Source organism: Rhineura floridana, chromosome 1, assembly GCF_030035675.1.
Source record: "Rhineura floridana isolate rRhiFlo1 chromosome 1, rRhiFlo1.hap2, whole genome shotgun sequence".
Taxonomy (NCBI): domain Eukaryota; kingdom Metazoa; phylum Chordata; class Lepidosauria; order Squamata; family Rhineuridae; genus Rhineura; species Rhineura floridana.
The window spans coordinates 45,223,319-45,249,197 of NC_084480.1; the positions used below are offsets into that span (position 1 = coordinate 45,223,319).

At 39.5% G+C, this 25,879-nt stretch overlaps 1 protein-coding gene across 1 annotated transcript in view; it reads left to right on the forward strand.

The window, feature by feature from the left end:
- Positions 1 to 25,391, forward strand: part of HOMER1 (homer scaffold protein 1) — a 111,118-nt gene extending 85,727 nt beyond the window's left edge. Inside the window, exons 6-9 of the mRNA XM_061619879.1 lie at positions 301 to 457; positions 7,956 to 8,066; positions 20,269 to 20,349; positions 22,432 to 25,391. Coding sequence (XP_061475863.1) covers positions 301 to 457; positions 7,956 to 8,066; positions 20,269 to 20,349; positions 22,432 to 22,620 — 538 coding nt within the window. The 3' untranslated portion in view covers positions 22,621 to 25,391. The remainder of the gene's footprint in view (positions 1 to 300; positions 458 to 7,955; positions 8,067 to 20,268; positions 20,350 to 22,431) is intronic.
- Positions 25,392 to 25,879: the final 488 nt, after the last annotated feature.

Genomic DNA, 25,879 nt, shown 5'->3' on the forward strand with positions numbered 1-25,879 from the left:
GTGGCTCTCTGCTATCTCAGGGAGAGGTCTTCCCCAGCCCTGTAACCTGACATTTGAAGGGGAGAACATGCCAGGGTTTGAACCTGGGATCTTTGGCATGCAATGTATGTGCTTTCCCACTGAGCTTCCACCCACCCCCATCCTCTAAACAAAATATTTTTACATCAATGTAAACATATATCTTAAAAAAGAAGCCCCTGGTACATTTGAAGACATCTGCATAGGCATGAACCAGAGAGCAAAATCAACCCAGTGATGCTGTGGTCTCCACTATTGTGACATTTTTTGTTTTGTCCATAGTTCGGCAATCGGCAAGCACTGGGAGGCAGAACTCGCTACGCTCAAGGGTAACAATGCCAAGCTGACAGCAGCTCTGCTTGAGTCCACTGCCAATGTGAAACAATGGAAACAACAGCTTGCTGCATATCAGGAGGAAGCAGAACGTCTACACAAGCGGGTGAGTTAGTGGATCTACCATAGTGTTATAAACAAAGAAAAAGTGCAGTAAAAATGTTGCTTTAACAGTTAACAACATTCATGTAAACTGAGCTTTATTTTCAGTTCCTGATGAAATATAAACTTATTATGAAAATAAGTTATAAAGTTCTAATATGCTAATTTCTCTGATTTCCTGTCCTGCAGTAAGAAATTGTCTGTTATTAGTCTAACATACAAATTTTTCTAACAAACCATCTCAGTATTTAAATACATATTACTAAATTAAGTCTATAATGCTGGGTCAATCATAAAGATCCATCTAATGTACTTGGACAAACATTGGTCTGGTTTGTGAGTCACTTTCAACAATAGCTAAGTTTAACTCTGAATGCACAGCATTCTGGTGCATGAAACTGAAATTACAGGCTCTTTGTTCCTGCTGTCCTGATGAAAACTAAGCCATGGTCTGGCTTAGCGTTACATCTGAATCCAGACTTTTGGTTTGTCTCTCTCCAAACAAATGATTAGCTGTAGCCTAGGTTTGTTCTTGCCTTATTGCTCATGCTTTGTTTGGGGGAAACAAACCACAAGCCCAGGTTTAAACAAAACGCTAAGCCAGATCATGGCTTAAGCTCCTGACAGTGAAGCAGGAGAGGGGGAGGAGCAAAGCACCCACTATTTTAGCAATGTGCACCACCATGCTGCGTGTTCACCTTTAAAATATAGTTAAGCTTAGATATGGTTTAAAATGGCATGCAAACAAGGCCACTGAGAGAAATTCTTCATCAGAGAGGCAAGGTTTATTCACAACTGAATCTGTGCCACAGTGCTGTGTGAGCTTGCAGACACTGCACCTTGATGCTGCTCAGATATCCACAGTGATTATCTGCTACTGAATTACACCGATCATGGCCATGATCCCGATATAGAACTGTGTGCTTGGGCCCATTGAAACGTTTGAAAACAACACAAACTAGCTGGAAAATAAATTCTTTCTTCCTGACTTAGCGGAGAAAGATTGGCACGGACAAACTATTTCAGTCCAGATATGGCAGACATGATGGCATTTTTTGTTTGCAAGTACTGTATTTCCCCAAATTCCTTAATTAATTGTTAAATTGTAGCAAGCACACATTTGTCACTTTATATACTGCATGCGATCATCTTCAATTGAGCACTGACTCAGTAAATTCTTAAATTAGGCAACTGTGGACATTCAGAATGAACTGATCTTTCTAATCTCCCGTGGTTCCATTTATCCTAGTTTGTACACTTAGCCCAGCCTAAAATATATTCTTTCTCTAGATCTATTAATAAGTTTAATTAAGATAAATAAAGTACCTGCATGAAGAAGATGCTGTAAGGGTGAAGACATATATATATATAACATTTTTAGAAGACCGTTTGCCCTTGCAGCACATTCACTGCATTGTTCAAACATACCTTGTACCTCATCAAGGTTGAGCTCTGGGGAAAAATAGTTCTGCAAGAGTAAAATAGAAATCTGCAATGCACTATGGTGACTAGTTGGTCCTCTTGAAGAATCACGGATTCCTAGAGCAGTTTTGTGCTTTTGAAAAATATTTTTTTCCAATTTATGAGGTGCCAAGTGAACATATTAAAATAATACTAAAAATTGAAAAGTAGATAACCATCTGAAGTATGGGAGGTTATGGCAAGAATATTGACTGGGCTCATGCATGATTTGCTGGTGTGCATGCCTGTTATTTCAGTTGTAAAGCTGGGAAGGAAACTAGGCTTGCATTGCAGCTAGAAGTAGCCTTGGTGCTATTTTGTTATATCAAGTTTCAACTTATTTAAAAACATTTTTAAAAAGTATCAGAATCCTGGGTGGGTTATAACTGTAGACAAAAAGGAGAGGTATTTTGGATGCAAATTTCTTAAAGCCCAACATCACCGGATGCAAAAGATTTTTCTGTGCGTATCCCATTCTCCAGGGAAGATCACTGCAAAGTATTTACCCCAGCATGCCACAGTGATAAAAATGTTTCAGAGGATAAAGGATGGAAGTTCTGACGTTGTCTAAGGGGCAAACTGCATATGATATGCAAATGTGTGTAACAAATCCCTGGCAGCTGTGTTTCTGAAGAAAAGTAGGTTGGGAGGAGCCCATTCTAAGTTAAAAAGTGTGTGGGGGGGTGTTTCACCCTTTCCCTGATAGCTAGTTCCAAATGCAGTGAGACACATGCTTGGAAGGACCATTTTTTTTAAGGGGAGGGATACTCGCCTGGAAGGATAATATGGAAAGGGAAATGTCTGTTGGGGAAAGGCTTAAGCACCTGCTCCCTTCCTAATGCTTCTCTGCTCAAAATGGTTCTTTCCCAAAGCCTCATTTCATCAGAAAAAGTGTCTGGTGGAACAGTATTTACATGTGCTTGCTTGTAACATGTTGTTTGTCTCTAAAAGGCTATAAACATGTTTACATGTGTCTCCCTGACGTTTATCCAGGTGAGATGTTTCAGTAAGTCCTGAGACTGTCTTTTGTGTCTTAGGTAGCTCGCATTGGCTTGCTGTGCTCGTGGTAATACACATCCCAGGTCTTGGTGCCACAAGTTGCAACAGAATTTGCAATAATCTGTCTGAACTAATCAACCAATTGTCATTTAACTTCCAAGGAGAGCAGAGAGGTTGAAGTGTACCAAATCTTCCTGGCCTGGATAACCTGCCAACAGAAGAGCCCACAGCAACCCTACAATGATAACAAATAGGATATTTGGTGCATTGTTGAAAGTTGTGTGGATCAAGTCCAGTATCCAGTTATTTTTTTATTTTTATTTTATTACATTTCTAGACCACCCTATAGCAGAAAGCTCTCAGGGCGGTGTACAACAAATAAAATCACAATTAAAATATGAGCAAGTGTGAAAAATATAACATGATAAAAATCCGAAATAGAATTGCCATGAGTTTATAAATTAAAATCCATATTAGGTTTAAAATTAAATTTAAAATGTTTAAAAAGCCTGGGCGAAAAGGTAGGTTTTTACCTGGCGCCGAAAAGATAACAAAGAAGGCGCCAGGCGTATCTCGTCTGGGAGGGCATTCCATAGTTCGGGGGCCACCACCGAGAAGGCCCTAGATCTAGTTGTTGATCTCCGGGCCTCTTTATGAGTTGGGACCCGGAGAAGGGCCTTCGACGTCGAGCGTAGTGAACGGGTAGGTACATAGCGAGTTAGGAATCCCAAACTGGGTAAGAGGGTTAAACTACTCAGTGCTGGGCTACAAATTACATCCAATCCCTCCCACAGAGACTGAGCACTCAAGACTGATCCAAGTAGAATATAGGCTGAAAGTTTGAGAATTAGCCAACTAGCCAAGTTTCAGGAGAGGGGAACAAAGTAACATCGGCAGAGGCAGAGTACCAGCTCTTCACCACTCTGGGACATTAGTTATACATCTCTTTAACAAAGCCACTTTCTATTCCCATCCTGTAGCAATTCAAGGCCAGTTTACACTTTACACCTGCTAGAGGGATACAGCTGAAAACAGATTTTTTTCCTTGATGAGTGATCCCTCCCTCTGCTATATTTAGAAGTGCTTATCACTGCATTTGTTGTCTCCACACTGTGAGTTTCCATTCCTGCCTTACCACCCATAGATGTTCTTAGTGACCACTGAAGACTCTCAACATGATGACGATTCCCATGTAAGCATTTTTAAAATGATACGGATATGGTGGCATCAACTGCAGCATCTGCATGGTGAATATACTGTGTGCACTAGCCTCTTAGATAAAGGTTTTTAAGCATACTCATATGCTTATAAACAAACATAAACTCAAAGAAATATGAAAATGCATATTTTCCAAAAGCTGGATCTGCAGATGATGCATCCATAGTTTTCTACAGATTTTCTCTGCTACTTTTTCTAGGATGGTGGCTCTTTTGTTTTCTGAAATTATTGACATAAGTTATAATAATGGAAGGTTAGTTATGAAGTTGGCTATACATTATGGTGAGATATTTTTATAAATGTGGCCATAAATCACAACAGTGAAAGCTCATGCCATGTGCTGTCCTCTCTGGAATTACTAAGCAAAGCTGACAGTCCAGGCTGAACTAATAAATCCTCCTCTCTAAGGAAACTTGTGGCACTTTTGTATTTAAAAAACAAACCAGCTTAAATTTGCGATCACCTTGATGGCTGCAGAGGTGGAGCAAAGCAGGATAAAGTTGATTAATCAATGTGCCTTTTCCAGTAAAAGGCTGAGCACATTCTGTTTACATTCTTCACATTTCTACTCTCCCTTTTTCTTTTTCTTTTAAGGATTAGGCATAGTTCTTGAATTCAGCCAAGCTCTTAGTTGGATAGTAAATCCAGTGACATATTTTCTTTTTTGCATCTCAGAGCCGATCTCTGTAAACCAGTTTGCTGAAAAATCTAGAAAGGAAATGCTTAAATATTGTCATAATCAACAAGGCAGCCAATCATAGCTATATCTCTGTAACAGAAAACGCACATCGTACACCTTTTACCAGGATCCCCCCCCATTTTAGCTTTCATTATAAGACTGTGTCTTCAGAGGGCAGATGGTGAACAAGAGCAAAGGCTTGTGCTTTAAATGCCTGTCAGCACAATCCTATGCATGTCTACTCAGAAGTAAGTCCCTTTAAGTTCACTTGGGCTTACTTCCAAGTAAGAGGGTATAGGATTGCTGCATAAGAAATGTGCATTTGATCCATGGAGATCAGCAGAAGCAGTTTCCAACTGGATTGTACTGCATATATCTATGTTTATAGGAATTCATTGTGCCTGCAGATCACATGTAACTAAACTTGCATGCCCCAGCTTAAACAGTTGTGGCTCTAGCCCCTTAGTTCCTACTCAGAACTGGAAGTCCAAAGAAATATGGAGCAAAAAGCATAGGCTGAAGGAAAATAAAGACAATATTGTGCATGTAGTCATTTATTTTCTTATTTATTACCGTGACATTTGCATTTATTTGTTTTAAGTCCAATAACTGATTCCATCTTTCTGGCTTAGAATAAGGAATAGCAGTTTTCCATTTACTTCTATAGAGTGTTGAATCCGTATTACAGAAGGGCAAGTAAAGGCCACCAATATGCCACCAAACAGTTGACATGCACCCCTTAGCAACCCAGAGAACAGTTGTACCTTGAAATGTTGTGGTCCTGGGTCACTTCCATCCTCAGCAATGGCACATATTTCTGGCTCATACTCTCCATGGGATCATTGGTCCTCAGGAATGTTTAATGAGGGTAGGTGATGGGCAAGTTTTAGCAGAGGGCACAACACATCCCCCCTTTTATTTTATTATCTAATACATTTATATCCTTCCCTTACTCCCAAAAGGAGCACAGGGCAGCAGTTCACCCTCACTTTTAATCTCCCATAAAACTGCAGCCATTTATTGATATGCAGTGTAAATCTATCCATGTATATTCCAGAGTATTCAATGGGGCTTACGTGTAGATAAATGTGCATAGAACTGCTGCTTAAATTTGCTTTGTATCCAACTGGTGTCCCTCTGCTGATGGAAGGCTCTTTCATCTTTGGAGGCTCCCATCATCAGAATAAAGCCTTTTTTGCTGTTTTCCGTGTCCTCTGCATTCTTCCTGTACCATTTTCTATGCTGTTCCAAAGGGCCACCCAAACTCTGGAGCAGGTTTTGGGGGGGGCACCCAGGGCACCTCAAGGGATAAGGAAAATGGGTGAAAATTGTCTCCGTCTTTGTTCTGCTGACAAAGCCTCCGCTGTGTCAAAGAGCTTTTTGTCAGTGTTGGGACACCATTTGATATCCCCCTTTCTTCATGTAATAGTGAGTTACAGATCCATGTAAAAGTTCATAAATTAAAACAATAAAATCTAGTATCTTTGGGGGAAGAATGCCAAAAAACACATCTTTGTTCATAGTCCTTTATTGATATTACTGGAAATCTTTAAAAAGTCTGTGCCCCTCAGTTCTTTCTTCCTTTTTCTGACGGTCCATCTGGTAAGAGCAGGAATTGTAGAATTCAAAGTTAGCCATGCACATGAGAATAACCCAATCCATGAAGAAATTTATCATTATTGCTATATTAATTCTGTAGGTGAAAAAACGAATTGCTATAATTGTCAGTACTGCAAACTTGTACTCATCTCAATTGATCCATATTTTTTGTGCCAGGTACTGTTCCAACCACCTATATCAGCACATTGTATTTCTACCAACTCCTGCTTCAGTTTTTGCCCAAGCATTGTACATACTCCAGGACAAAGGCTATTTTAACAGTTCCTGGACCATTAGTCATAATAAAAATAAAAGCATTTTGAAGTGAAGAAAGTAGAGCAAATCAAATTTCACCCAGAACTTTTATCTGAGGCCATCATCCTTTTGTTTGTTCCCACTTTAGGCTGTACAGTTTTTATACTGCAGTGCAATGCAGCTCATCATTTTGTAGATTTTTGAGTGGTGTACATGCAGCTTGTCTCTCATGCATAGTCTAGGTTGGTTGTTTCTTCCTGGATAGGGGAAGCGCCATAACTCAGTGGTAGAGCATCTGCCTTGCATGTAGCGTACACACTGGGCTGGATAGATCGAGGGGCTGACCCAGTATAAGATGGCTTCCTATATCTAGAAATCTGAAGTTTAAACTTAGCAAGCCAGGGGACTTCAGTTTAAACTGATGTAGCACCAGCTGGCCCAGTGGGTCCAGAGAGTGGTTAATGTATCTTTGCACTTGGGAGGGGGCTGCCTGGAACATTGAAGTGCAGTAGTCTGACTGCTCCAAAAGAAGCTCTTCCTTGGATCCTGAGGTATTTGACAACTACAGCCTGGTCATAAATACTCTTTTTTGGGGGTAAGGTGCTTGAGAGGATGGTGGCAGTCTGCTATTGCCCCTCTCCTATGAAATGTCATTCTCTCTGCCATATATGAAGCAGTAACCATCAATTGCTTCAGATGTCTTGTAAAGACATGCATTTCCCCCCAGAATTTCCCTGACCCATCAGATTGGACTCTGTTTTTGTCTGATTGAATTTTCGGAATTCCTGTTTTTATATGCTTTTGTACTACCGTTTTACTGAATTTATGTAATTTTTTTTGTTTTAATAACATTGTTTCCAGTTTTATGTTGCTTACTGCTTGAAGATTTTTTAAGTTCTATTAATTTTTCTTTCCTACAACCATCTGAGTGACAACTTGTATGTGGTCTTTAGGATTACAAGGTAGCAACACTTATGTCACATTGTTATAAGTGTGCATTGGACAACTAGAAGAGTGCAGTTTGTTCTCCTTCAGAGTCTCCAGAATTAAATAAGCCCATTTTTAGGCTTATACATATCACTTTATTTCTGCCTCTCTGCCTCCTCCTTCTGTCATTTCTGTGGAATCAGCCACAGCAATTGAGCAGAGTTCTACCACCATTTTGCAAAATACTGTGAAAAACTAATTAATCACTTCAGCAAGCAATGCTTTGATATAGATGCTTAAGAAAGCAGAAATGTTCTGTATTGTCCTTTAGTTGTATACTTATTATTTGTATTTCTTTTTGTAGGTGACTGAGCTGGAGTGTGTTAGTAGTCAAGCAAGTGCGGTCCACACTCATAAAACAGAATTAAACCAGACAATACAAGAATTAGAAACTACACTCAAGAAAAAGGAAGAGGTACTTGCTTGCATTTGTTAGCTGACTCTTAAAGTAGCCTTGGAAATAGGTCTTATAGACAGTTCATAATGTTAAATTTTAAAATGGTGATAGAAATTTGAATGATAATGAAAAAGAACTGGTGTTCCACTCTGGGACTGATGATAATGAAAAATCAACCAGTTTCTTAAAGGTAAGCTAAACTTGTATACAGAAATATGGGTTACAAAATAAGTAATGTTCTTACCTGTTTTTTATTCTATTGACTAACATGTTGAATGAGATGCAAAATTATACAATGCCTCATTGGGTGGAAGGAAGCTAAAAAATAATTAATTGGAAATGTAAAGAAAGATCTTTCTAAACCAGATGGATACAGACCTATGTCACCCTTGAACTAGAACTTATATTTTGGATAACTGTATTTACAAATATATATCTGTCACTCAAAATTCTATGGCTACAGAGCATCCTGCCCTCATTGGGCTGTGGGGTGGTGGTGGTGGTTTTGGAGGGAGGGGCTGGGAGAGACCCCCTAAGTTGTTCTTTAAGTCTTTTAAGTTTTGGCTCTTGCTGATTTAGAATGGCAAGTTCCATTGATTAATCTACATATTATAGAAAAAATAATTTAATGCTTAATGTATAAATCACTCAAGAAAAGTGTGCTCTGTTGGGGGGAATAATTTAAAAACTTTTTTTTTTTTTGCATTGAAGGGCATTGTTTAATTACAGGATAGAATTGCTATGGTTCTCCTATGCTGGCTGTCCACTAGTGTCTGCATAATATAGTTGGGATCATGTGTACTCAGGAAGCAAAAAAAAAAAAAAAGACAAAAGAAAACTAGCACCAAATTGGTTGCAAGAAAGGGTGGCGGGAAAGAGACATTCTTAGGTATTGAAAAAAATGTGTTTACAGAATCATTCCAGGATTAATCCAGTTGTTGATACATTTCAAGCATCCACTTTTTAAAAAATATACTTTCTTGTTCTCAAAAAAAAGATACCTTTAATATTGCTAAGCTGATCTATATTTTGGAAAGTGCATTAAAAATTGTATTTGAGAACAAGCAAATACTGATGCTTTGAAAAAGTGGATGCGGGCATGGCAACGTGGCAGAATTTGGATTAATCTGGGCACAATTCTGTAAATAAATAATTTTTTCAGCATGTAAGAGATCTGCCTCTTAATTTTTTTCTTGCTGATTCTCAGCACATTCAGATGTTAATACTCTAATCAAGAGGTCAGACTTCCTCCCCTCCATGGCAACGCCACCAATATACTCATGATAAGGTAGTGTGAGAACACACTCGCATTGTCAGGACTCCCACTGAGGTGGGAGTCTCCAGCTCAGATGAGGAGGGACAGCTGGGATCCATTGAACGAGAGGCAGAGGTGCTGGAATCCAATTCTGGCCTCAGCATCTTGACTGGGCCAGAAGCAGAGTCTATCTTAGCAGGGGCCCTTGAGCGAGGGACTCCTGGATTAGAACTTCTAGAGTCCATATTCTTGGGAGTCTTCACCCCCTGAAAAACCAATTCCTCCATGCCAGGGATCACCATCACCATGTTGGCTAGTAAACAGAGACAAGAACTGACTGAGGGGAGGACAAGTGCCTAAGCTTGAGAGGCCTGCCTTTTTAAGACCTTCCATTCCTCAAGGACAAGGCAGAGCCCAGATCTGTCCCTGGAGGCATACAAGGGTTTAGTCCAATCCTAGACTTTTTTGGAGCAAGCTGCTCACTAGAAGCTTTCCATGATGCTGCCTTGCTCCATCATGCTCTGTAGATCTCTTGCCAAGGTCAGGACAGGACAGGATATACATCAGCTACGTATGTAAGGGGTTAGTCCATAACTGGCAGTGGGGGAATGTCTCCAGCACATGCGCAAGAATAACTTGCCAGGCAGATACTTTATTCTGCCCAACATTTGGACAATGCTAATGGCCTGGCTTTTGGTTTTATTTTTGATATTCATTCTTACATGGGTGGGAGGGTTAAGACAAAAGGAAGTACTTCTTTACTCAGCACATAGTTAAACTACGGAATTTGCTCCCACAAGACGCAGTAATGGCCACCAGTTTGGATGGCTTTAAAAGAAGATTAGACAAATTCATGGAGGACAGGGCTATCAATGGCTACTAGCCATGATGGCTGTGCTCTGCCACCCTAGTCAGAGGCAGCATGCTTCTGAAAACCAGTTGCTGGAAGCCTCAGGAGGGGAGAGTGTTCTTGCACTCGGGTCCTGCTTGCGGGCTTCCTCCAGGCACCTGGTTGGCCACTGTGAGAACAGGATGCTGGACTAGATGGGCCACTGGCCTGATCCAGCAGGCTCTTCTTATGTTCTTATGTTCTTATTTAAATGTTGTTTTTGTGGAGAAGCACTTTAAGTATATTTATTTAGTTTTAATTCTATATTATATTTTAGAAGTTACGGTCCCTGTAAATTGTTGTGGGAGTTCTTTTGGCAGTGTAAAGCGATACATAAATTAAACTGAATTGAACATTGTCAACCACTGTGGAATAACTAGCATGAACTTGGTAACTGACCTGCTCCAGGCAGCTCTGCATGGGGTTCAGATTCCCTTATAATCCCCCCAAAAAAACACAGCCTATAAATAACAACCCTCTTGACACAGATGTGTACAGAAAAGGACCAGCAGAATGCTCACTATAACTCATTTGAATGAACGTATGAATGGAAAATTCCCAGAAAAAAGTTTGCCCCACTGAGAAACCAGTTCTCCTGTGAGAGGAAGAACTAGGTAGGGAAGAGGCACAATAGAGCAAGCAACAAGGAAAGGTGCAATGCCTGTTTATAGATTTGCCTTATGGCAATCTATATATACTCTGTGTGTATGTTGTTGTTGTTATGTGCCTTCAAGTCGATTATGACTTGTGGCGACCCTATGAATCAGTGACCTCCAATAGCATCTGTCATGAACCACCCTGTTCAGATCTTGTAAGTTCAAGTCTGTGGCTTCCTTTATGGAATCAATCCATCTCTTTTTTGGTCTTCTTCTTTTTCTACTCCCTTCTGTTTTTCCCAGCATTATTGTCTTTTCTAGTGAATCATGTCTTCTCATTATGTGTCCAAAGTATGATAATCTCAGTTTCATCATTTTAGTTCTGGTTTAATTTGTTCTAACACCCAATTATTTGTCTTTTTCGCAGTCCATGGTATGCGCAAAGCTCTCCTCCAACACCACATTTCAAATGAGTTGATTTTTCTCTTACCCGCTTTTTTCACTGTCCAACTTTCACATCCATATATAGAAATCAGGAATACCATGGTCTGAATGATCCTTTGGTGTTCAGTGATACATCTTTGCATTTGAGGACCTTTTCTAGTTCTCTCACAGCTGTAGTCCCCAGTCCTAGCCTTCTTCTAATTTCTTGATTATTGTCTCCATTTTGGTTAATGACTGTGCCAAGCTATTGACATTCAGCTGTAGTCCTGCTTTTGTGCTTTCCTCTTTAACTTTCATCAGCATTCATTTCAAATCATTACTGGTTTCTGGTAAGAGTATGGTATCGTCTGCATATCTTAAATTATTGATATTTCTCCCTCCCAATTTTCACACCTCCTTCATCTTGGTCCAATCCTGCTTTCCGTATTATATGTTCTGTGTACAGATTAAACAAATAGGGTGATAAAGTACACCCCTGTCTCACACCCTTTTCTATTAGGAACCAATCAGTTTCTCCATATTCTGTCCTTACAGTAGCCTCTTGTCCAGAGTATAGGATGCGCATCAGGACAATCAGATGCTGTGGCACCCCCATTTCTTTTAAAGCATTCCATAGTTTTTCATGATTTACATGGTCAAAGCCTTTGCTGTAATCTATAAAGCACAGGGTGATTTTCTTTTGAAATTCCTTGGTCCTTTCCATTGTCCAAAGTATGTTTGCAATATGATCTCTTATGTTACAGAAGTTATGTTACAATGGGAAAAATGATCATAGAATCATAGAATAGTAGAGTTGGAAGGGGCCTACAAGGCCATCAAGTCCAACCCCCTGCTCAATGCAGGAATCCTAATCAAAGCATTCCCGACAGATGGCTGTCCAGCTTCCTCTTGATTGCTTCCAGTGTTGGAGAGCCCACTACCTCTCTAGGTAATTGGTTCCATTGTCCTATAGCTCTAACAGTTAGGAAGTTTTTCCTGATGTCCAGTCGAAATCTGGCTTCCTGCAACTTGAGCCCATTATTCCGTGTCCTGCACTCTGGGACAATCGAGAAGAGATCCCGGCCCTCTATGTGACAACCTTTCATGTACTTGAAGAGTGCTATCATATTTCCCCTCAGTCTTCTCCAGGCTAAACATGCCCATTTCTTTCAGTCTCTCCTCATACGGCTTTGTTTCCAGTCCCCTGATCATCTTTGATGCCCTTTGAAACCATTCCAGTTTGTCTGCATCCTTCTTGAAGTGCGGAGACCAGAACTGGACACAGTATTCAAGATGAGGCCTAACCAGTGCTGAATAGAGGGGAAATAGTACTTCACGCGATTTGGAAACTATACTTCTGTTAATGCAGCCTAATATAGCATTTGCCTTTTTTGCAGCCACATCACACTGTTGGCTCATATTCAGCTTGTGATCAACGACAATTCCAAGATCCTTCTCACATGTCGTACTGCTGAGCCAAGTATCCCCCATCTTATAACTGTGCATTTGGTTTGTAAAATTTGGCATTTATCCCTGTTGAATTTCATTCTGTTGTTTTCAGCCCAATGCTCCAGCCTATCAAGGTCTCTTTGAATTTTCTTTCTGTCTTCCATGGTATTAGCTATGCCCCCCAATTTTGTATCATCTGCAGATTTGATAAGCATACTTTGTACCTCCTCATCCAAGTCATTAATAAAAATGTTAAAGAGCACTGGGCCGAGGACCAAGCCCTGTGGTACCCCACTTGTTACTTCCGCCCAGTTTGAGAAGGAAGCATTGATAAGCACTCTTTGAGTACGATTCTGGAGCCAACTGTGGATCCATCTAATAGTTGTTCCATCCAGCCCACATTTAGCTAGCTTGCTAATCAGAATATCATGGGGCACTCTGTCAAAAGCTTTGCTGAAGTTGAGATATATTATGTTCACAGCATTCCCACAGTCTACAAGGGAGGTTACCCGATCAACAAATGAGATGAAATTAGTTTAGCAGGATTTGTTCTTCATAAATCCATGTTGGCTCCTAGTAATCACTGCATTGCTTTCAAGGTGCTTACAGACTGACTGCTTTATAATCTGCTCCAGAATTTTTCCAGGGATTGATGTTAGGCTGACTGGTCTGTAGTTCCCTGGTTCCCCCTTTTTGCCCTTTTTGAAGATAGGGACAACATTAGCTCTCCTCCAGTCATCCGGCACTTCACCGGTCCTCCATGATTTTGCAAAGATAATAGACAGCGGTTCTGAGAGTTCTTCAACCAGTTCCTTCAATACTCTAGGATACAGTTTATCGGGCCCTGCTGATTTGAACTCATTCAAAATGATTAGGTATTCCTTGACCGTTTGTCTATCAATCTCAAGGTCCAATCCTGACCCTTCTACTTCATGATTCCCAGGAGGGTCCTAGACCCTTTTTTGGGAGAAGACTGAGCCAAAGGAGGAATTGAGCACTTCTGCCTTTTCTTTGTCATCTGTGATCATTTTGCCATCCTCATTGAGTAGCTGTGCCACCATTTCTTTTCTCTGTCTTTTACTATGGACATACTTGAAAAAAGCTTTTTTGTTGCTTTTAGCATCCCTCGCTAGCCTCAGCTCATTTTCAGCTTTAGCCTTCCTGACACCATCCCTGCACTTCCATGATACCTGCCTGTGCTCTTCCTTTGTGGCCTGGCCTTCTTTCCACTTTCTGTATGTATCCTTTTTTGTTTTCAGGTCATCTCTACGCTTTTTGTGAAGCCACATTGGCTTCTTCTGCTATTTCCCCTCTTTTTCCTTCTTGGAATTGCTTGCCATTGCACTTTTAGAATTTCCTTTTTTAGAAACTCCCACCCATCTTGGAATCCTTTTCTCATTAGGGTGGCTTGACACGGAACTGTACTTACAATTGTTCTGAGTTTATTAAAATCAGCTTTCCTGAAGTCCAGGGTGTGTGTATGGCTACTCTCAACTTTTGCTTCTGTTAAAATCAAGAATTCAAGTATGTTGTGGTCACTTTCCCCCAGAGTTCCCGTAACTGCCACTTCATCCACCAAATCATCTCTATTGGTTAGAATTGAGTCCAGGATAGCTGATCCTCTGGTTGCTTCCTCCACTTTCTGTAGGAGGAAGTTATCTGCAAGACAAGTCAGAAATTTCTTGGAGGGGCCGTGTTTGGCAGAATTTGTCTCCCAACAAATATTGGGATAATTGAAATCCCCCATTACTACTACATCATGCCTCCTCGAAACATTGGCAATTTGGTTTTCAAAAGTTGCATTCTCATCTTCTCCTTCATTGGGTGGTCGGTAGTAGACTCCAATCACCACATTCCTTTTGTTACTTGCCCCATTAATTTTAATCCAGATACTCTCGGTGGAGCTACCAAGCTCATCTTTCTGTATTTCTGTGCAGGGATATATATTTTTAACATATAGTGCAACTCCACCTCCCTTTTTATTCCTCCTGTTCTTCTTGAGCAAGTTGTATCCTTCAATTGCTGTATTCCAGTCATGGGAGTCATCCCACAAAGTTTCAGTTATACCTATCAAGTCGTAATTGCCCACCTGTATTAAGAGTTCAAGTTCGTCCTGTTGTTTCCCATGCTCTGCGCATTAGTATACAGACATCGAAGACCATGTGATTTATGGCTTGGCTTCCTTACTACATTTTTTGAGGGCTGTTACTAGGCCCTATTAGAGCCGATCTCTTTGGTCCCGCTACTGTGCATAAGCCTTCATCAGTCGTTACCACCAAGTTTACGTCTCCCTCCCCTTTGGGATTCAGTTTAAAGCCCTCCTGATGAACTTCTCCATGCTGTGGCCAAACACATTCTTCCCAGTCCTTGTGAAATGCAACCCATCACTTGCCAGCAGTCCATCTTCCAGGAAGCATAGCCCATGGTCCCAGAATCCAAATCTCTCACGGCTGCACCACCTTCGTAGCCATTCATTCACATGGAGTATTTTTCTTTCCCTTTCTACTCCTCTTCTAAGTACTGGAAGGATGGATGAAAAAACTATCTGGGCCCCAAAGTCCTTGAGTTTCCTTCCCAGAGCTTCAAAGTCTGATGTGATTTCTTCATAGCTCCGTTTGGCAGTGTCATTTGTTCCCACATGGATGAGGAGAAAGGGATACCTGTTTGTGGGCTTGATGAGTCATGGCAACCTTTCCATCACATCTCTAATCCGTCCTCCTGGTAGACAGCATACCTGGCGAGTCCACGGATCTTCTCAGCATACTTGGGTTTTGATTGCACGCAGTAGGGAGTCTCCTACTACTAGTACTTTTCTCTTGTTGTGGGGTGTAGTTTCATTGGCCCTGCTTGATTGAGCTTCAGCCTCTTGTTCGTTGTCGCACGGGGTCTCCTGTAATTCTTCCTACACAGGTTGTCCTCCAGTCTCCTCCTCGAGTGGTTGAAAGCGGTTCCATAGCTCCACTGGTGAAGGGTGTCTTCTAGCTCTTCTGCTAACTGTCACCCTTTCCCACAGAGTTTCCTCCACTTCGTTATTCCTTTCCAAAGGAGTCTCTGTGACGCCCTTCCCTAGCTCTCCCTGTCAGGTTCCTACCTGCGCGTGGCTACTGCCTTTCACTAGGCACCACCAGGGACTCCACCAGTCCAGACTGTCCTTTTTTATGGTTTCTCTCTCCGCTCTAGCACAGATCTCAATAGATCCCCCTGCTAGGCAGCACCACCAGTCACGTTCTACAACCAATGTTCCCAGAGACCTTGCCTGAGTCTCTCTATCCGGTTACATTCGTGACTGCGTGCCTATGCTGTTCCCAACCCCCTTGTATCAATGCAGATAACTCATAACTCGGGGTTGCTCTGGATACTTATAATGTTATCTTCTCCTCTTCACCGCTGCCACCATTTGTTACTGTTTCCCTTCAGCCTTGGTCATTACCTTACCCTCCCTTCTGGTCTGTGAAACCCCAGCCAAGGATCAGGCCTTCGGTAAACCAAAATAGTATTTATTAAATAACATTAATAACAAGATAACTTTGATAATGATCTACAAGCTTATGGTTTCATCTATTACTGTGATATTTGACTTATTACTAATCCGAACTCCACCTCCCTCTTTCTCCACGCTCTCCTGACATACACCAACTCACACCCACCTCCAAACTCCACCAAAACAACCCACTAACGTCCACCAAACACCTCTCAAACAACCCACTCACGTCCACCCAGATTCAACTGTCATCCTTCCATTTATACTCTCAGCCATCCAAACACTCAGCCAATCATCCAGCATTCTACTGCTCATTTACTCCCCCCTCCTCTTTCATTCCACTTACCACATATCTTCTATACAAACAGCACTTACCATATATACATTAATACAGGAACATCACAGTCTCCTCTTCTGCTACCACATGCTGTTGCTCCTCCACCTCCACCTCTCTTTGCTGCTGTTGTTCCAGCATTCTGTCTAAGAACTCTTCCTCTTCTCTTACAGTCCTCAGTGTAGCCACCCGCCGTTCCAGGCCTCTCACCTTTTCTTCCAACAGTGCCACGAGCTTGCACTTGTTGCAGGTGTATGCCATATTGTTCTCAGGCAAGAAAACAAACATGGCACACACCTTGCAGGTCACAACCACTGGAGCATCCTTCCCATTCATTCTCTCTTGTACCTTTTGTTTCTTTCTAACTACTTGTTTTGTAGTGGCTTTGTCCTGTCCTACTTCAGGATAAACTTGAGAGTCCCACTAGTATGCAGTGCGCTGTAGATCAACTGAGACAGCTCCCTCTGCTCTGCTTTGCTCTTTTTCCTTTCCTCACTACAGCTCCTTTGTCAAACTCCTGTTTGCTCTGCCTGTTCGCTCACTCTGTTCGCTCGCTCTCCGAAAGCTGGCTTGCTTATATGTCCTCACCTGTAGATCAACTGAGACAGTTCCCTCTGCTCCGCTCTTTTTCCTTTCCTGTTAATTTTGATTTGAGAAGGCCATTTTTGCCATTGTAATATGACTTCTGAGCTTTGATTTTGCTATTTTAGAAGGGCAACATTCTGTTGACCAAACCTTATTCTCTCTTTCCTTTAATTATTTATGTATGGAAAAATAAAAAAATAAAACTATTTAAACTCACTGATAGGCAAAAAATCCCATGCGGTTTGAGAATGTACCTATAGCCAACAGATATTCTATCAAACTTTAAAAAGCAGGGAAATTGGGCAGATGAATGCATCAGGCACATGTTACCAAATTATTCCAAGCTATACAGGAAGTGGATTGAACTGTGAAAGACCAACCCAAATGGTGTTTGCATTTTGACAAATTTGTAGGGCAGTACAATATCTCAGAGAGGAGGTCAGGTCTCCTGCTCCCCTGATGCATTCACTATAGCTGCCCAGGTTCTCTGCTTTTTAAAGTTTGATAGAAATATCTGTTGTCTATAGGTACATTCTTAAACTGCAAGGGTTTTTTGCCATTAATTTCTTTTCTTTTTAATCTGGGATCCTGTGCAAGTTTGCTGAGAATGGATTGATAATTTGCATGCTTATTGAGTTCAGTGGGATTTACTCCTGTGCAATCATGCTTAGGAAAGGTGAAACTGACTACAGGGGAGGAGAAGAAGGGGGAGGGCTGGAGTGGGGAGGGGAGGGGAGGAGGAAGGGAGGGGAGAGGGGGAAGGAGGGCAAGGCTGCTTTGATAATTTGCATGCTTACTGAGTTCAGTGGGATTTACTCCTGTGCAATCATGCTTAGGACAGATGAAACTGACTGTGGGGGAGGGGAGGGAAGGAGATTTGGTGTGTGGGCACTGCGCAGAGGAAAAGCCCCTTTCCTTTCCAAAAGGAAAACATTGTTAACAATATCATTGTTTTTCAGGGTTTCCCCCACGTTTTTATTCTACAGCAGACACATGTAGTATCCCACCAAAATTTAAACCACATGCACACCAGACCTTTATTTCACTTTAAACAGTCATGGCTTCCCCCAAAGAATCCTATGAAGTGTGGTTTGTGAAGCGTTCTGAGAGTTGCTAGGTGATGCCCTATTCCCCTCACAGAGGTACAATCACCAGAAGAGGGGTTGACTGTTAAACCCCTCTGGCCATTAGAGCTCTGTAAGGGGAATAGGAGTCTCCTAACAACGCTCAGCACCGTTCACAGACTACACTTCCCAGGACTCTTTGGGGGAACTCATGACTGTTTAAAGTGGAATAAATATCTGGCATGGGTGTAGCCCCCTGTTTAGCCAAGCCAAACAGTTGTTAGTCTAGTATTTAATACATTGACAGTTGGTTCTTACTCAGCATACCCACACTTATCATAGACTTCAATTTTAATTTTCTTAAATTAATTAAAAATCAGCCATGCATTTTTTTAACTTTTAAACTGCAGAAGATGAAGGTCAGAGTATGGAGCTACTGACAGAAAAGTTCAACAAGGGTCTGGATTTCCCCCCCTCTTGATTTACATTTTGAACTCTAGATTCTCTTTGAATGTTTTGTGAATAACTATGAAAACTTGAAGGGTTGTTAAGCAAGCAGGACTATAAGTTTTGTAAGAATTTGTTTTGAAATGAGCTTATGGGAAGCAGCAGAATAGTGTGGGGGATATTTTCAATTTAACATGGTGGAATGTGAAAAATCCATGCTAGCTATAATATATAGCCACTCTTGTGGCTGTATAATAAATAGGATTTTATATCAGAATACATACTTATTTCAAAAGGCAGTAGATTCCCTGTGTTCTTCTTAGAAGCATGAAAGCATGCCATCAGATAGACAGACTGTAACCTGTTTCTAAAAGATTAATGGCTTTTATATACTGGTCTAAAGTGCTTGAAGTGCCTAGTGCATTAGAATTAAAGTTACTTCCTCTAGTGATTATGATCTACAGAATGACCCCTACAGTATGGGGCCATGTATTGGTAGGAAGTTCAAAAAGCATCTTTATTACCTTTAGCAAAGCACATTCACTTCCCAAAAGAATGAGTAATAGGTAGGGTAGGGATTGCTTTTTTAATATTACATCTATAGTCCCAGAAGCATGTTAGTCTTTCTCTGTCAGTAATTGGCACCAGATGTTTCAGAAGACAGTTAAAGATATCTCTCTGCAGTTCTGAAATAACATGCCTTCAGGGAAGTTTCTTCCTAGTCAGCTAACTGGTAGACCTTTATTGCTCTAAGAAGTGTGGAGATGTTTGCAAGTTCCATGAATGTCTGCTTTAAATCTTGCAATCTTTCTGATTATGGGTGCTAGTTAGGATCTAAGCCAATGTTGTTAGTGTCTAGCTTGACTAAATTATTTCAACATTCCTTTAGATGTTCTCTGTTATTCATTGTTGGGTATATTTTAGTATGATTCCTCAGGCTTTCTCATGCTATAAAATAGACAATTGTCCCCACTTCCTTATAACCACAATCTCATCCTTTTTCTTTGCAGTGTTTCTTCCCAGGTGTCTTCATCACTAGCAAAGTGCACTGAAAAACTGGCTCTCTTGCAGCTGATTCTTATGACTCAGTTACAGTTATTGCAGCATAATCCTCCTCCTCCTCCTATGCTTATGAACCTTGAGCATGAATTGTGCTCTCTACTGGGAAATGTGTTATGTTTTGAGCAACATGCTGAAGTTCAAAGATCTAGGGCTGGCCAGATGGTTCTCAGGGTGCCCTTTTAAAAAAGATTGATGTGGTCTGGCCCACTCTCTGCTCCCACTTGTACTGCATAAGTACCTGTGAGAAAAGGAAGCAACAAATGGCTGCTGCAGCATTGTCAATCCTGCACCTTATCTTGTGTGTACAAGCTTAGCATCTTGCTCTTATATATAATGCTTAAAGGATATTTCTTCAAGTTAAAGATGAAATCTGGCTTTCTATATTATATTGAAATTAAAGCCACTATGACATTCCTGCTCTGCACTTATTCATTACCCAGGCTGAATAGTGCAGCATGTACCGCTCATTGTTGGCAAGTAAATAAATTACAGGAATTGTTGACCCCAGGTCTTAATGTTTTGGTAATCAGGAATTCAGTGTCAGTTCTGATTAGAATAAGGATTATTTGTTCCGAAAGAAAATTAGCATCTGCGTTAAGGTGACTTTGGATAATGTGCTGTTTTATTCCCTTTAGGAAATAGAAAAATTGAGACAAGAAATTGATAATGCCAGAGAGCTTCAGGCACAGAGGGACTCTTTAACTCAGAAGCTACAAGTAAGTTACAGGGTGAAGAGGGCAGCGTGCATGTAAATAAAATTTAAAAACTAAGGGGAAATATGGTGGAGAACTTGAATTTTGTACAAGACTTGCACAGGCAGTCATTTTGGGGTTGCGGTAGAGTCCTCCTTACTGCTTGGGTGGTGGTAGCTCTTTTCCTGCAAGAGTAGTGTGATCATTGAACAAATGTGATGGAAGAAGGAAAGTTTGTTTCATTGTGCAGGGAAAGACACCCCACAGCAGTGTTCTATCACTTCTTTTTCTTGTATATTTTCTCTGCACCCACGTTCTCACTTTTTGTTTGCTTTTTAAAACTCTCATCATCTCTGACAATTAGCCATGCTGACTGGAACTGATGGGAATCGGAGTCCATCAACATTTGGAGGGCCCCTGGGTCCCCAGCCCTGAAGTAGAGCCTTGAGCTGATGCCTTCCTGGACAGGCAACTGAGTCCAAGTAGAGCTTAATTATGCCTTTTGGCTATAGCAGAAGCATGAAAAACAAATTAAAACTTTAATTTAATCCCATCAGTAATCAAGGAGCCCTAAATGAGGAGTGGGGAACGTGTGGCCCTCCAGCTGCTGTTGGAATGCAGCTCCCATCAACCTCAAAATGATCAGTGTCTAGAGATGATGGGAGTTGCAGTTCAGCAATATTTGGAGGGGGCAAAGGTTCCCCATCCCTGTAAAAGTTAGTGAAAATGCCTAGCAACAATACATCTGCCAGGAGGGAAGCATAGAGAAATTGAGAAACTTTTTATGCCCAATATTAGCAGTGTTGTTTAAAACTTGTTTGCTTGAAAATAATTTGCAAAAATGCTGAAATTAATACTTGAATACTTGGGCTGCATTGTATAATGCTACGAAATGGCAAACAACCAAACGTAATCAAACAGCTAGGATTAATTCCTGCTGGAACAGTCACCATGTTATAACCCCTCCCTTATGTGTCTGTTGAAATTTATGGTAGGAGTTTCTGTGTTCATCGCCTTTGGAACCGCATTCTTTAGCAAATTATTGCAGGCATTGGTATCTTTTGTCTCTTCAAATACTTATTTATTTATTATTTGATTTATATCCCACCCTTCCTCCCAGCAGGAGCCCAGGGCAGCGCAGAAAAGCACTAAAAACACCTTAAAACATAAAAACAGACTTTAAAATAATTAAAACAAAACATGCTTAAAAACGTTTTTTAAAAGCTTTCAAGACATTTTTTAAAAAAGGTTAAAAGCATTGTTTTTTTTACTTAAAAAAAAAGACTTAAAAACATATTAAAAAGCAATTCCAAGACAGACACAAACTGGGATAAGGTCTTGACTTAAAAGGCTTGTTGAAAGAGGAAGGTCTTCAATAGTTGCTGAAAAGATAACAAACATGCGTTTTGCTGTTCATTGCCTTTAGATTCTCAGAGTACTCAACATTGGCTGGTCAGTTACTTGGTAATAAGTGAGACCATAGTCATGCAAAAATGATGCCATGGTCTCTTGTAGCCTCAATGCTACATTTTCATTTGACATTTGAGAACATTCAGGGGTATACATGCCCTTGAGAAAATTATGAAAAAGATTCTTAAATAAGTGCAAAAGAATCTGTTGCAGAACAAGTGTATGTGGTGACACATTTTTTGCTATGTGAAAAAAGCAACATTCTTAACTACGATTTAATGTGTTAAAGTTTAACTGTCCTGAATGAACTGGCTCTGGAAACTGCAAAAAACAAAGTCTTCCTTTTAAAACTATATTTAATTGAATGGCTTTTTAATGACTAAAATATGTTTGCTAAGATGCTAAATCCTATTGTGTAGGCTAGTCCACAAACCGGTGACCTGTATTTCCTTCCTAATTTTATGTAAAGTAGTGATAAAGACACCCTTCTGTCCATGCAATGATAGAGCATTCATGAACATTTTCCCCTATCCTATGCAAGTACCTTCAGTGGGGAATGTGAGCCTTGCTCTCTAGTTGGACAGAGACAACCCTGTAGAGTTTGATGATCACTCCAGCCCCATGTTCTGTACAAAAAAATTGAAAAAAGATAATACTGTATTTACAAATGAAACATATTGCATATTTTTCTTAAAGGAAGTGGAAGTTCGAAACAAAGACTTAGAAGGACAATTGTCTGATCTAGAACAACGTCTGGAGAAAAGTCAGAATGAACAAGAAGCTTTTCGCAATAACTTGAAAACACTTTTAGAAATTCTTGATGGCAAAATCTTTGAACTAACAGAACTACGAGATAACCTGGCCAAGCTAATAGAATGCAGCTAAAGAAAATGGGATCTCAGTGCCAACCTTCTTAAAGATGCACTGTCTCTCTTCATAGGACATTGTTGGGCTCTGCATCAAAGTTGCACAAAATTAGGAAAATGCTCCTCCAGGAGGGCCTGTTTTAAATTTTCAACATTATATTTCCGTGTAAAATTTTAGAATTCAGCTTGTAGTTAGTCGGTAAAAAATAAAATAACTTGAATTACAAATTACCTCCTTGTATATAATTGGCCATAGATGACTCGAAAGATATTAACAGTAATTGAATGCAATCCTTTTCTATTATTAGCCAGTGAAATAATGAGAAGTGCCCCAAATTAAATCCTTTTCAGTGTTAGACACAACGTAGATTATCTGTTTTGTTTTGTTTTGTTTTTTGTTTTGTTGGTTAAGATAACTAATTGTTGTGTTTTGTGCAAGAACTTTATGATGTCGGCCCTCTCTTTTGTTGTACTCTTAATAATTTCTCAGGATATTTTGCACTGTTAAGAAACAGTGCATTACCAGTTAATTCTTGCCAGGAGTGAGAGAGAGTTGCATCTTTAATTCAAACCTAGTGATTAACTGCTTGTATAGAGTTCTTCCCTTTTTTATACTGGAAGATGCTGTATTTATTTATGATGTTCACTCTGGTGTTCTATAATATTGTCCAGTGTAAGGTTTACTTTTCTCTGCTTAAGTTCATGTATGTAGAAGTTCTGTATTCCACTTTGAAGCCTATCTATGAAGACAGGTGAGTCCCTCAAAAATATTTTATAATTTGCTATATACGGATGAGGATCAATCTATTCTTATTTAACATCACATATGTTTAATATTCACTGTCACCAAAATACATTTCATTAATTCATTTAGCAAGAAAAGTCTTCTGAATAATCAGTGCAGCATATTATTATAGATCACGTTGTGGATATACAGCAATTGGCCAGGGCATTTTCTTTATGTTGACCTTCCTCAGTTTTTAAAAAAATGTTTTTTAGAAATTGTATAATCACAGGAAATTGGAGATTTTTTTCCTCCTCTTTGAATCTTCACATCACATCTTTATCACAAACTACACCAGGCAATATTCTGAACTTCAAAACAGGAACTGAATTCAGTTATCCTCACTGAACATGTTTTAAAGTTGTTTTGATGTAATTTACAAAGACTTTTGCCAACCATGTATTATCTTTATATAATCTTTTTTATTTTAAAGAAAAAAATGAAAGATAAGCCAAGTGTCACATGACTGCTTACCGAATGGGAGTTGCATTATGGGATAGTCTTGCTGTAAATTGTCTAATACTGGAGAGGATTTTTAAAAATGAAAGAAAAAGAATGAAATACAAAGATGCACTGACTTTTTCTTTATACCCCAATTAATTCGAATGTTAAATACAAAATCCAGTTTGAACATAAACTCTGTACAATAGACATTTTTTTCCACTAAAGGACTGCTATTCAAAACTAGGTAATATAAATCGGGTTTTTTATGTGTGTACTCTATGTATATACTGTATAATACACACATTCTAATTTGTATTCAAATTGGGAGAAATACATGATGGGTTAATTTATAAAATGCCATTTTTCTTTATCTGTAACTTAACAGGTGTCTCCTGAAATGTCAGGATTACTGTTTTGCTAACACTAAATTATTATGTATTATACTGTATGTACTGTACACATCATTTAAGTTTCCTCCATAATTTAGAGTGTTCTGCCACTTATTTTATTTATTATTGGGGAAAATATTTGTTAATTGCATTCATAGATAAAAGCTTTCTATGGTGATTTTTTTTAATAGGTAGATGTTGATGATGTGTAACTTTATCAGGTCCAGGACAGTAGTGATTACCTGATTTTAATTTACCTGGAGAAGTTTGTACCTGATTCTCTTGCTATATGAGTGTCAATTGGAAACATCTTCAGCAAAGTGTAAAATTAGTGTAATTATGGGAGGAATGAAGTGGGTTCATGCTGGTTCTTCTTAATTATAACAAGTTAGAACAGAAATTTGATGGCAAAAAATGTAACATTATTTTTAATGAGATCAAAATTTTTAATACAATGACATTTACATGTGGGGAAATAGTTTACAAAATATTTCCGCTTAAATGCTGTGTATATGTGTGGTACAAGAAAATGATTTGTAATATGTACACACACACATGTATATACAGTACATGGAAAAATTTAAATGTGCACATTTTTAATATTTTCCTATTGAAATTAAATTTAAAAATTGGAAATCAATATTTGAGAATTTCTTTTCTCATGTATACTAAGATGCTTGACTTTGGGTTCTGTTGTTTGTAAAAATAAAATCTATGAGGGCTGCACCATTGAATTCCCAAAAGTCATCTAATATGTATATGGGATAAGGTGGAATTAAGTGCACATATAAATAAAATCTGATTGTTAAGAATATTTTAATGTTCATTTATGGTAGGTGGATGTTTAGAAATTGTATTCTAGAAATTGTATTCTGAAGTTCCTGATTAGGTAATCATACCTACTTTAGCCGCTACACTTCTGTATTATTAAGGTAATAATTGGCATAATAGAAAAAGTCATTTTTCCCAGAGCCTGGAATTGCATATTGTATCTATCTTAAGAGAAACTGTGGGAATCTATATGCCAGAAAATGTTGGGTATTGTGGACTAAAAACAAGATCTTACATGGGAGAACAATTACCTTGTGTATAACTTGTTATATGACTATTATGGAGTCTTGTTTTAAAAAGAAATCTTTTAAAACCCAACAAAATACAATTTTTATTTTGAAATACAGTTGCTGTTCTGGAGAATGTATTTTACTCAATTTTTTCTTCAGCTCTTTTACAAACCGTTCAAGGGATGGCAGCATTTATCTTAAACCTTCAGGTGCTATTGGATTTTGAATTAGAGTGTCATGTTGTGAAATTCTGACTTTGACATAAAAAGGTTTTATAAGTACATCCCCGTCTGCAAATTGGTTATTGGAGCCTCTTTCTCATAACTCTACTCCAGAGTGTTCCAGCTACTTCATTCCCCCAAAACCTAGTCTAGATTTAGCAATGGGTTAGTCATACTTTGAATAAATCCATTAAAATTAATGGAACTTAAGTTAGTCAGACTCTTTGAAACCACTAGGACTTGTTAGCCATGACTAACTTAAGTCTTATTTATTTATGTAGGTCTGCTCTAAGCATGATGAAGTCAGGATCCAACCCAATAGTACCTTGACTGCAGCAGCATCTTGTACATGTATACTGGGAATTAAGTTTCAGTATAT